Source organism: Ylistrum balloti, unplaced genomic scaffold (assembly GCF_031769215.1).
Source record: "Ylistrum balloti isolate Yb309-2 unplaced genomic scaffold, AGI_CSIRO_Ybal_v1 Utg371338, whole genome shotgun sequence".
NCBI lineage: Eukaryota > Metazoa > Mollusca > Bivalvia > Pectinida > Pectinidae > Ylistrum > Ylistrum balloti.
In genome coordinates, this window is record NW_026782711.1 from 1,144,901 (window position 1) to 1,159,234 (window position 14,334).

Genomic DNA, 14,334 nt, shown 5'->3' on the forward strand with positions numbered 1-14,334 from the left:
GTTTTTAAAACGATACAGAACTTATCGTTATGTAAATTTCCTATCAGCAGTATATAGTTTCAGTGTTAGTATATGCCTAAAACATTCCTTTGTCATAATCTAAGATAAAGGTGATCCTTAACTTCTGACAAAGTTTATATTATATCACATCACTGAGCTTTAAAGTGGATCTAAAGCCAATTTAAAACAACTTTTCAAAAAGCAACATTAATGCTACTCATTATTCACCTCCAACAGATCCTGTTCTCGAAGGCAAATCAGACCTGTGACATTGAATATAAGTCAAGCTCATTATTTTTTTCTTTTCTGATTTCATCTCAGGTAGGGTTGATTTCATGGCTTTAACAAATTTGACCTCTATGACCTTTAATATGGGTCAAGCATTTTTTAGCTCTTTTATCATCATTCCAACGAATTAACTAGCCAAATATTTTAATTGTATGCCTTATTACTTTGTATATGGGTTAAGTCTTTTTTTTATTTTTATTTTATTTTTAAAACCTCATCCAGGTGCTCAAATACAGGGATTCTTGGGTTTTGGTTCGTTGTTTTGCATCTTATAACAAAATTGACTCCAGTGTCTTTGAATATAGGTCAAGGTTGTCCCTGTTCATACACTTTGCCAGACTTCATCTCTTGAACCTACCAGCCAAATATCAGGATTCTACGCCCCCTGGTTAATCATCTGAAGTTGTTTTGAATGTTTCAACAAATTTGATCATAGTGATCTTTCATACAGGTCGAGGTCATCTCTTTTTTTCACAAAATTTGTTGATCTCAACCTCAAGAGCTCATCTGACAAAAATTTTAAGTTGCTTAATAGAAAGCTTTAACAAATTTGATGCCCACGAACTTGAATATTGGTAAAATTCACTTTTTGCACATATTGCCTGGCTTCATCCCAGAAAGCTACAAGCCAAAAATCATTAATCTTAGCCTCTTGGTAACTGAGAAGATATTTAAAGGAAGAAGATGACACCAGACTGATGCAACACTGTTCCTTAGGCCAGGTTACCAAACAATGCCTAGTATTGTCAATCTGCCATCCAACTGTCTTTTAAGCTATCTTATTGGATCATTAACAAATCCTTCCTTGCATGTCATATTTTCAATCTCCCTTAAATCTACCATCAGACAAGGGCCTTTTGTGGTGCAGGAAATACATTAAAAGTGCCTGCTTGTTCCATTTCTTCAGTGTTTTGTGTTTTAGGTTTAGAATACTCTATTTTGTGTTTGGGATCTAGGTATATCTAGTTTGTTGCAGTTGATTTGAAAAAAAAAGAACCAATTCTCTATTTTTGCTTCTTTTATTCAAGCTTCATTTCAGCTGTCAGGAGATTTAAGTAGGACACAACATCAATAATACAGAAAATAAACAGAGATAAATCATAAAAATCTTTAAAATAAATCACTTATAACTTAAATACAAACTAAAATATATAATTTGTAATCAAAGACATTCTTTCCAATCAATTTAATGTTGGTGGTGAAGAAAATTGGCTTCTGCCAATGTGGATGTTTTATTGGGCATTTTATAGTTACTTGCAGTCAATTTTACCTTTATTTTTTTTTTTTTTTTTTTTTTGCCATGACCAACAAACATTCATCGCAAATTTTCAAATTTGAGAGACAATATGAACAATGCACAATGTATATTTATAAACTAAGCCTAAATCCTATAAATGATTCAGAATTTTCAAACCACTTTTTTAAAGATAATTACCTAAGTGCATTTTGAGACAATCTATTGTAGTGTGGGACTCGTTTGTTCTTATTATATTTCTTACCTTCAGAATTTTACATCTTTGAGACTACTTCATTGTTTATAATGATGTCAATAATATACTTCTACTAAATATAACCTTTATGTTAGTCCTCGTTACCATGTGTCTGTAAATAAAAAGGTGTCCTAGATATAACACAGGTTTGTTGTAGCCAAGGAGATTATATATTCAGTATAATAAGTCTACATTTCAGGAAATTCAAACAAATTCTCATGTACAAATTCAATTTTAAAAATCCTGAAAAGATTATTACAACATCAATTCTTGTTTTGTTTTTTAAGAATTTGAGTGCAGGTGAGAATTTGTGAGCATGATTTTGTTTTTCCTATATTTTACAAAATTTGGGATTAGTGTTATTTACCTTTTAAATACTTTTCATTAAAATATTGAGATAATTATGTATTGTACTTTTTCATTGAAACACTTAATGACCACCAAATTATGTTTTACATTAAATTAAAACACTCTGATATGATTTCATCTGACTGTTTCAAAGTATTTCTATGTGACTCAGGAATTTACATTCAAACATTCTTCCATCCACACGTAAGTTTACAAAATTGGAAACTTTGTCAAGGTTTTGTGAAAAAGAACCATTTTGATTGGTTAAAACTCACCAATCATTACACATTTAACATTTTGTGTTTTGAAGTTTGTAAATGTATTCCAATAACAATTGCATATATATCATGCCCTGCAAATATCTTCTGAAAAGTAAATCATTATTGTATATATTTTTATAAGTATAATATATGACATTTTTATCTATATTGTACAGTACATATCTGTTCAAGAAAGCTGGATAAAAATAGTATATGACTCTCTCTATGGATATAGTAAGTACATATTACCATAACAGTAACAATCAACAGGTTGTATCAGTCAAGCCAATTTTGTCTTCTTACCATCAAAAATGTCTGATATATGAAAAAAAATACCTCAGATTTTTCTATTTCCATATGTGAAAAGTATAATTGAATTTTTTTTTTTTTTAATTTGACAGTTCAGCAATAATACATTGCTTCTGGAAGATTGTTTGATATTGAGCTGACCTTAACACACATAAAAACTATTTTTCATCACAACAATCTAGATTTTAGAAAACAAAAATATGTAAAAATGAGATAATATTAATTATATCAATAATTAATGAATAAATTCTGTCAAAAGTAAACAAAAATTTGATATAATTATAGAAGAGTGGTATATACAAAAATTCACAAACCAACATGAATAATTAAATAAGTGATAGTTCACAACACATAGTTATCTACAAGACTCCTAATGAATTTTACATCTTACAAAAATAGGTGATTTGTTCAGTACACATAACACTCATCCACCACTTTGATACATTCCCCCGTCACTCAGTGGAAATTTCCACTAGTTTTCGATGTGGTAATGTCAATCATGCTAATTCTGTACAAAGATGAGCACAGCAGTAGAAGGTTTATGAAGAGTTTTCGTTACTATTGGAAACAGTGACCAACATTAACTACCATATTTGTCACACTGTAAGCTCATTGGACAAGTACGGAACCTCAGATTCAAAGTATGGGCTTATCATATGAAACAAGTATCTTTTGACATTTTCCTTAAACAACAACAGATAGACAGGAATTTTTTTCCAGGCATATCACTATATAAAATAGGGTACACTCTGAGCGACATTAAACGTTTCATACACGTTAAATTCAAATACACTTATGTTTTCACAACAGGTAAAACAAAGTGTACACTATTGAAATCAATGTTAAAATTGAGATTAAGCTAAATGAGAGAGGTGGTTTTAATTGTGTTCCTAGATTCAAGCATGTGTTAATTTCAACGAAAATGATTTTCTATTCCAACATACTTAACATAAAAAGCAGTAACGACATGCCAGCAAAGCAAAGCATCAAACTAGCATTAAAGGCATTGCTCAGAAATCACTCAGAAATCACTCTGCTGTTAATTGGTTTCTGATCAGCTTTGAATTTAAAGACAAGTTTTGTGTTAAAGATATGGCAAGCTACGCAAAGAATTATCTATATCAAACAATTAATATGTAAAACAAAAGAATATTGCAATATGATTGACTTTCATTTATCTGGACATGATCTAAAACATAGGTTATAATTCCATGGAACACATGACTCGCCCAGCAAGGCTTAGACAACGAAAGGTAAAACCAGAGTCACTTATCAAAGCAATAACAATTCTCATTTCAATTGACCAGCTACTGACCAGCAACTGACCAGCCAAGACATAATGTGTTAGCATCAATCAACATCTTATGAACTGTCACTTGACTAGTAAGGACACTGGAAGTTGTCGTGACTAGCTTGATCAGATATCAGATAGGTTACCACACCTGATTTTTATCATTATACAATGCTTCTGCAATTGAGCAATAATTAACGATTCCCGAAACACTTTACATTTCAGTTCAATATCTAATTCTTATACATTTATAAAGTTTATGATCCACAATTAAGAAGAATAGACAAACGTTCATATAAAGAAAGGTTAAAATATATCTACAGCACACCTGAATTCTCAATGTATAGGGATTTAGCAAAAAGAAGATTGATCAATTTATCTAGCAAACCTACAAACATTACAAACTCTCTCTTACCTAAACAAAATTGTTTGAAGAATGATTCGAATAGTCCATAGGAAAAGCAGTCAAAATATCAAACATAAAGGTGATTTCATAACAATTTTATCATTGATGGCTAAAAAGCAATAAAACAACAAAAGCAGTCAACACATTCCTATCATGGATTATAGCATATTGTTACACTTTATATGAAATTATAGAAAACTTTAAGCGTTGCAAAAAAAAATATGCATTCAGCAGAAGCAGCTATGAGACTTTCTCTAACCAGTAGACTGACAGTGATGTGCTGTCAGCTATGAGACTTTCTCTAACCAGTTGACTGACAGTGATGTGTTGTAAGTCTTTTTTGTTGTTTCATTCTACTATGTATTCTTTGCATTTCTAACCTTCTGAAATGAATTTTCTTGACTTTTTTTATGGATCATTTTAATGGAATTTTGTATCCTTATGAAGAATTGTTTCCTGCTTCAACTCATGTCATTTCCATTGTTTTCCATTGTTTATGACCACGGTAATAATTTATTTACAACATGCAATTTTTTGGAATGTCATTCTGACATCATTTTGGTAAGTGTATATAGGAAAATGGCATCACAAGGAAATTAGCAGTGTAGATAATTTTGTATTACTCCTCAAATAACCAAGGGACAATTAAACGAATATCATGAGAAGGACATATGGATATTATTTTACAACACAGCCAAATATTGTCAAGATCCATCCCTAAACAAAGTGAAGGAAATCATTTTAAAAAATTAATAAATATAATGAATATATCATAGCATAAAAAAAATGTGAGAGACTTATGGTCAGTCACTGTATCAATGATTTTGACAATGAATTCATTTTAAACATGCTTAATCAGAAAAAACACAAGGTAAACTATTTAATGCATATCATAACTATTGATGAATACATTATTTTCCAGTATTCTGATGTCTACTATTGTTATGAGGCAAGGAAAGAAAGGTTGAAAGGAGGGTAAGGGTTGGTTTAGAGGTGTGGATCATTAGGCGGCAAAAAGAGGAAGATTGGAAGGCAAGTTGGAACTGAAACAAATGTATAGTTGTTAATGATACAAAAAGCAAGGAGACAATACATAAACCACTTCCTAGTTTAGCTTATTCCATGGTATTGAATCTTTACATCAAATGTTGCAACAACACCAATATGTAAAAATAAATCATGGCGAAAGTCAACAGTTCAACTTTAGAAAAAGACCACCAGGGTAATATACTGGTTTCGAAAAAAGTTAATTAATTCTGATATCGTGTTGAACTGTAACGAAAGGTATCCCATGACTCAAACCACCGAAATTAGAAGTTCCACAGTAAAAAGCAAAACAAGACAAAAGATCAATTCTTCAGTGTTTTCATGTCAATGTCATTTAGTTACAGTAATTTACTATAAGCATGGATGGACTTTATCTTGGATGGTCATTCTAGTTGCTATTTATTAAAACACTTAGTTTGATGACGTTCTGAAAATTACAAAATAGAGTTGAGTGTCCATTTTTATAAATGTCATTTACCTAAATATTGTGGTCCCAATTCATATAAAGTTGTGAAGCATGCTATTAGATAAAAAATGAGAACTTTAATTGGTCCATGACTTCAATGTCAGTAGAGGAGAACTTATTAAAACAGTTAACATGTAACTTACTACTGATTCCCCACTCTAATGATGAAACTCATCAATGACTTAAGGGGGTAAGCTACCAAAACCATGATTGATATCATGACAGTCTCCCTTTATTGTCACTTTCGAGATCTGTGCCAATCTCAGATTGTTCTAATAGTGATTTCTCTGTAAACTTTAAAATGGTGATATGAGATAAAATCTTTGCGATGGATGATATAAAATCTCTTTAACATATAATCTGTACCAACAATCTTCTACGGTCACTTTAGATGACCGGTAAACCATCTAGTCGAAACATATTTTCAGTCACAAATTTTCATTTTCTGCTTGTTTTGTATAAATGGTTACCGTATTCAAAAATGTTATTTGAAATGCTCTAAATGACCATAAGTTTGAGTTTTATACTAGAGCACAGAAGTATTAAGCTTCCATTTGGTTAGTAATCAACAATATTAGTAAGGGATAAGTTAAGTAGAGAAACAAATCAGTTACCAACATGAGAATGTGGAAGTGGGGCCAACAGAAATCAGTGACAATAATCTCTTCCGATAAGACACCCCTCCCCAGACACATCATTCACAATACTACAATTCTATTGCCTTTTCAATTACCTTTTGTAATATTGCCTTCAGCTTTATCAAAAAAGTATTGAAAGTAATGTAAGGAAATTGAGGGTGTTTTTCCGTATGATAAGATGGTCAATACCTGTATAAGAACTGATCTGCTTTCAGTTTTTATTCTATTTCATAATTTTGTATTAAATCCCAAAAGTAGAACCAGATGACCAGTTAATTCATTCAGAAAATTCCATTACATATCTAAACTGTTCCATTCACAAAATTCTTTCTGGGGAATTACACTTTTAAAATTTGATGTGTAAAGGTTAAACATCTGGAGCTCAGGTACAATCATGGTGTTGTTGTACACAAAATGTTTTTGAAATGTAGTAATTGTAAACAGCATGTCAGGGTACACAAAGTTTTAACCTATCTGGTAACATAAAACAAAATTTAAAAAAACTAACCAGTGTATAAAAAAATGAGATGATGATCACACACCTGATAATCAGGAGTAATGGATATATTTAGGAGGAATATGTTCACATACTTCAGTATAATTCTCCTAAACAATAGAAATATCGGCTGCCTACATACTCTATCATATAAAATCTAGGTGCTGGACTTTATTGAGAATCTAAAACAAAATGACTCTGAAACTCTTGATGTCATATACTAAAATTGTCGTAACAGCTTGCTCAGTTTCGTTATCTAAGCTGGCACTACATCGTAAAAAAATATTGATCTACAATATATCTGTCCAATCAAATTAAAAGTCTGGGAAAGTCTTTTCAACAAGACACTAAGCAGATAACTTTTTTATCATAAAATTATGTTATAAGAAATGTGAGATTATGCTAAAGAGAGTAAATTATATATATATATACACAATGTTAAATTGCATTCAAAAGAAGAATTTTATCCATCTTCACAATGTATTGATCTACCATTAGCTGATAAATGTTGGGTATGTCAAGATAACTGATAAAAAAACATATTTTTAGATACATAACAAGGATGAAATTACCCTGTAATATCCTGCCACCAGTTACAGTCTGGTGGAGGAAGGGAGGTAAATGCAGCCATTCAGGAAGTTTGAGAGATTCAAACTTTCAACAGTCTTCAAATAGTTGGATATGACAAGTAAATTGATTTCAAGACTCATTCTTCTGAAGAGAAATATTCAGAATTAAACCTATTACTTTTTCCAAGAAATGAGCCAACTCAATCGAGATTTCACAATACATGGCCAAACACAGACAACACTGCGAAAAGGATGGAAATGAGAATTAACACAAGGACAAATTCTTGCAGTTAATTCTCTAATGGTTCTCAAATGGCACAGTATTTACATCAAAACAAATTAACTCAATTTCCAACACAAAGTCATAAATTGACTGCCTTATATTTGTTTGGAAAGCCTAAGTAAATACTATCAAGTTTATAGCAGTATGTATACATAAATTGCATAATTTTTAGAAATTTATATCTACAATATAATGTGTTTTAAAGTCCTTCTTTTTTTATAATGTTATCCTTAAAATCATGATAACATTCAATACAAACATTTGCTTTTTACAAAAATGGCTGATTTTGTATAAGAAAACAAAATATCATCACCAAAGTGTTAAAAATGTCACAGACATGAAGGTACTACTGAATCATAACCAACGATTGTAAGGCTGAAATATTGATCTCCAGCAATAAGTATTGTTCATAAAAACATGCAGTATATGACACTTAAAGATATGATTTACAACGATATCACATAAAAGATATGTATGAAAAATTTGAGAAGAAAATGTAAATGAATAAGGAAGCATATGATTATATTACAAAATGACATATTCTGTTATTACAATGTGTAAATAAGTGATTGAAAATGTTTTACATAATTATACAGTATGACTGTCTGATATGTCTACACGTTACAATAGGCTTAAAAGGCCATTGTTCCAATAAAATAATGCAAATATTTTAAAATATGCATTTATTTTGTAAATAGGATTCAAAGATAAAAAGGAATCTATAACATCCATATGAATGGTTCACTGTTAACATTGAATTCATTTCTTAGCATAAGAAAAAAAATAATCAGATGCCAGATAGATCATGTACATAATTTTGACATATTCTTTGTTCAAAAATTAAAATAATTGACAATGCTACTTCCCTGATTAGGACAAAAATCTGATTTACATTAGCAGTGAAACTCCTGCTTTTTAAAACATTATCAATAAAATGTCCATCCAGTCAATCCTTTAATAATCTCCAACCAGTGACATCATCTACAAACTACACCTTATTTCATCAAAATGAAGAAAAAAAAACTCCCTTACACCAAAGTATATAAAAAGCCTATTACCCTTGGCCATTATACATAACACTGAGACTTCCTCAGGCTCTACACTGCTGTAAAATATCTAAGTTAATCAAAATCAGCAATATGGAATAAAAATTACAAGGTAAGGAAGGATTTAAAAGTTCTCACGTCACCACACAGTTCTATTTCACGATATTCATAAATTTGAACATCTTTTTAATTTAACGAGAATTGAGAATTTGATGATAAAAGAAATGAATTCTCCCGCTAGGAAAACTACACAGACTTGCAGAAAGATATGCAAATTACTGCTGTTTTTGTCTCAAATCTGATAAGAATATAAATTTTTGAGATACCTTGATATCACCTTAATGTCGCCAGAGAAATCTCAGTGTAGGTTACATGTTTGTCATGTAAATGTGCTCCTCTGTGTTCCTATGTACAGATGAGGAGTTTACGATTTAAATATGGATTGCACTTGGTGTGTGATGTAATCTCTTACTGGTTCAACAAACTTCATCTGCTGCTTCAACTGTTTGGCGATAGGATGGTTGATATTGGAGTTGTAGATCACTATGGCGACCACGGCCAGAGTCAGCATGATAAACACTAGTGTAGACATGAACACAGCACAACAGGATGGGCCTGATTTCTTCAGGACAACAGGGCTGTCTGTTGTGGCTTGAGTGTGATTGGTTGATGACGTGTCGACAGCATTACTAGCAAGTGGTGCAGATCCAACCATGTTTTTCGTCTGTGGCTCAACAGTCTCTGTGATGACAGGTCCAGACGATTCAGCTTCAACATGGTTGTTGGTCTTTGAGAAACTATCCTTTTTTAAGATTTCTTCCTCCAGGGATTTGATCTGTTCATCGAGACTTATCTTCGGAGCAGAATCTTCTTCCACTTTCTCGTCAATCTCATCTTCGTCTTTTCTATCCACAATAATCTCGTCCTCAATCAGGGTAAAATTTGGTTCGTAATCAGGCAGCTTGTTGTCCGCAGACTCTGAGCTTGCTTGTGATGGAATCATGCCATTGACTTTGACCGGGGACTGCTGTTCCACTGCTTGTACTACCTCAATAGTGTCTGCAATAGTCACGTCCTCTTCCACAGCAACAGGGGCCTTGACGATTGGACTGGTTGGTAGTGTCTCCATATTGGTAGAGGTATCCAGTCCTTCCACATCTACAGCAGATTCTGGAAATAAAAAACAACACATATCATTAATAACAACCACAGTTTTAACAATCCTATTTTACAGGATTTCATTTTCCACAAAAGAAAAATGACTTCATGAACGAAGACCGCTTTCTATCAATTATACACATCATTTACCATCGTCTGGTAAAGTATTCTTTTACCTAGAGTTAATTTTTTCGGACCTGTTGAAAGAACAATACTGTTTATTCCATTATATATTTCCAGGATGATATTTTCACTAATTCCTGCTCCATCAAAGTGAAAAGTTAGTCAGTGAAATAATAGGACGTGTGTAAGATGTCCCTTTACAATCAGATCACAAAATTTTATTCATTAAATATAATATTCATTAAATATAATTTGATTGTTTTAAAAGAAAATTGTGAAAATTTTGACCTGTAAAATTTACCAGCTTTGCGTGTGGTATAAGATAAAACTTAAATAATGGGGCAGAGATATCAAACACATCATTTATTTAACAATCCTCCTGAGGATCTGTTTAACTACAAACAGAAAAAACTTATTTCTTTCATCATCAATGTCAGCTTCAACATTCAGATTAGAATTTTACAGATCACACATAACTATGTAAGTATATAAACATCTATTAGATAAAGTCTGTTACAATCACAAGCGTAATGACATCAAGCAGAGCTGTGATTGACTCGAGGGTCTCATTGTTTCAATTATGACTTCAAAAGTTTGTAGAGTCATATGCATCACCAAAGAAAATATATACAGAATGACAATATTGCTTTTTTATCAGTCTGACGAAATGCTAATTTTGGCAATTTCTTGGGAAAAGTTATGTGATGAACAGAATCTTACATTCTTTCCATTTCATGTGGGTGCCAGTACAGACCTATTTTGAAGGCTTGTTTCATAAATCTAATATGAAAGGAAAACTTGAGTAATATCCTCATTATGTAAGTTCTCCTGATGGATATCTAAAACACATCTGGTCTTAAATGAAGAAAATCAACTTGATGCTATTGAAGACAAAGAGAGAAAGAGAAAAAAAGTTTTAAATGAAAACCTTGTTTCTTCCAATATACACAAATTTTTGGAGTTTGAAGATAAAAAGCATTAAAAATAACATTAAGTGATATTTCAAAACAATGTTCATCGTTTTTTCTAGATAAAAGAATTTTATATAAATGTTAGTGAGTGCAATATAAAGGGTTTATATGATTGCCATACAAAAAAAGGAATAGTTGGATATACAACAAATTCAAGTTCACCAGTACTTTAAGCCAATGTGAGCTTTGTTAGAGAATTAAAGTTAATGTTCATCAAGTCATACAGCATGAACAACAATCAATAGAAACTCCATACAAACATATCACCATCACCATGGAAAAGGTGTTGCAATCTATAAATGCAGGATAGACTAGACCAACAATTACAAGACAGAAACATTTAGAGATAGGATCTGTTACACATAAAAGCACACATGTAATAAAAGTAAGTGTTAATAATAACATTTTTATATATTGTTAAAATTGTATACGTGGAATAATGGAGTTACAGTGAGATATCCTAAAATAACTCCATTACCTTAATATTCTTACTGTAATTATCCTAAAATAGTACCAATATTGACAATAGACCAGAGTCCTGGTGAGGCATTTCCATTGCCTCAATAACCTTACCACAGATATCCTAAAATAGTACCAATATTGACAATAGACCAGTGTCCTGGTGAGACGGTTCCATTATCTCAATAACCTTACCACAGATATCCTAAAACAGTACCAATATTGACAATAGATCAGTGTCCTGGTGAGACAGTTCCATTATCTCAATAACCTTACCACAGATATCCTAAAATAGTACCAATATTGACAATAGACCAGTGTCCTGGTGAGACAGTTCCATTATCTCAATAACCTTACCACAGATATCCTAAAATAGTACCAATATTGACAATAGACCAGTGTCCTGGTGAGACAGCTTCATTACCTGTATATTCTTAGTTTAATTATCCTAAAATAGCACCAATATTGAAAACAGCCTAATGTCCATGTGAGGCAGTTCCATTACCTCAATAACCTTACTGTAATTATTCTAAAATACTATCAATATTGAAAATAGCCCAGTGTTCTGGTGACACAACTTAATTATCTGAATATCAACCTTTAGATTTAACTTATTTATCTCTTATCATTTTAAAACCAGCATCTCAATAAACCATTCAATACACAGATTACCTCCCTTGTTCTTGGACATTAGACCAATACATCAAGTTGTTTAATTCAATATCAGCTAACAGAAATAATCAGACATTCCAGATGCAGTACCACATACGTGGTCTCAGACATGCAGGTAGCAGTGTTGTGATCTGCTACAACAGATCCCCTATAATCCAGGTCCCTACATGTGTGGTGAAGTAAGTACAGACCCTACCCACTATATAGACTTGGTGTTATGGTGACTTAGAAATACATTATACACTGTAGTAATGGCAGTAGTATACTCCTCTATAGCCGTAACAATGCACAAACTTACCCTTAAAGTGTTTCTTATCTACAATTGTAAATAAAAACACACATGCAGAAAAACTTAATGTTAGAAACAAAACATAATATATACAAAGTGATTAAGAAACTCAACACACAGGTTGATACAGTGGAAATAGAAAAAAATGTTTAGGTATATGAAAAAAAACAACAACAACATGAAAAAAGATATTCTACAGGGAGAATTCAGTCTAGCAGAATAACATGTAGGTATTTTATAGTAAACATCTGATTAATATATATATATACCTTTATTTATTACAATGAAATGAAATGAAATTCTCTGATTTTCTTGTTTGGATGAAAATGAAGTAAAGTTGAATAAGCCGGTTTTCCATATACATTTCAGTTTTCTCGTATTTGGTATATAAAAAGTTTTAAGAGTGATTCTCACCAGATAACAGTGAAAAATAGTAGGATACAACGTAAAGCTGCCAATTCAGAATGGCGTCAACTTTTATTTTGGAACAAAAAAAATGCTTGTCAATTCTATACCATCTCATACACTCTGTACGTCAGTGCTAGTACACTCCACACTGGTCATATGTCTGATGAAGGTGACCTTGTAGTCACGGAAACGTCACACTTAAATCTTCTACTGGTTGGGTTACAAGAACTTCTAATCTGATGTCATCTCATGTTGTCAAGTGTAATGTCAAACCACCTGATGTCACGAATATTTTCCTAACTTGACCACTTAATTTCATGTTTTATTTAATTCTCATTTAAAAATGTAATAAAAAGAAAATTTGCTTTACACTTGTGAAAAATCCTACTTGTCAAACTTGTGAAATATTGAATATGGAACAGAAAAATATCAAATATTCTCACAACATTTTCAATCTATTTTTACTTATCAATGTCACAATACATAACACCGTGATCTAGATAACTAGTGTCCAGTCCCTCTAAGTAAAAGCAAAGCATGGAATGTCAAGGGAGTGAAGTGATGGGCAAAAATACGAAGCAGATGGAATCTCAGCTGGAAGTTTTATGTCCTTCTTGATTAATCAATCACTAAAACGTTTTATCATCCTTGTGTGTATATCATATCAATTAGCAACATCTTTAAATCTATTTTTTAATTTTTACTTGATGTACACACACCTGTGCTTTATGCCTATACAAGATTTTACAGTGGTTATTTTATACTACAATGTACTGTATTTTGAACTATTTTGAAATATTTTGAACTATTTTGAACTATTTCATCAAAGATCAAAGTTGTCAGACAATTTCATAAAAAATCTATGTTTTGCAAAGGTTTATATGATGTAAAGAATGAAAATAAAAATAATGATAATAATAAAAAAACACACACACATGAAAAAATTCTCAAAGATCTTGCGATATCGATCTTGAAATGCTACTTTGAAGTGCTATATGGAGCAGATTCTCTGCAAAAGATTTGATAAGTAATGCAAAGTTTGGTCAAATATGAGCAGATGTAGAAAAGGTGTGCACGGAATTCGTTTGAAGTTAGCTCCCTTCAGGTGAGGTGCGACCACATGAACCACTACAAAATATTACTCTACCTGGTTTCAGCTCAAGAATTGGCAGAGGTTGAACTGTTAACACATCAACAGGTATACAATCATCTTGAGGTACACACAGAAGGCTAAATCACCCATAGTGTTCATCAAATTAACATGATAGGTATATTATTAGAACACCTCACAGATGGACATGTTCAGAAAATTCTACA

General features: G+C 31.7%; 1 protein-coding gene across 1 annotated transcript in view; it reads right to left on the bottom strand.

Annotated features, from left to right (window-relative positions):
• Window positions 1-8,643: 8,643 nt before the first annotated feature.
• Window positions 8,644-14,334, bottom strand: part of LOC132562073 (FERM domain-containing protein 5-like) — a 68,367-nt gene continuing 62,676 nt past the window's right edge. Inside the window, exons 16-18 of the mRNA XM_060226803.1 lie at window positions 14,165-14,197; window positions 12,619-12,636; window positions 8,644-10,107 (exon numbers count right to left, since the gene is read on the bottom strand). Coding sequence (XP_060082786.1) covers window positions 9,362-10,107; window positions 12,619-12,636; window positions 14,165-14,197 — 797 coding nt within the window. The 3' untranslated portion in view covers window positions 8,644-9,361. The remainder of the gene's footprint in view (window positions 10,108-12,618; window positions 12,637-14,164; window positions 14,198-14,334) is intronic.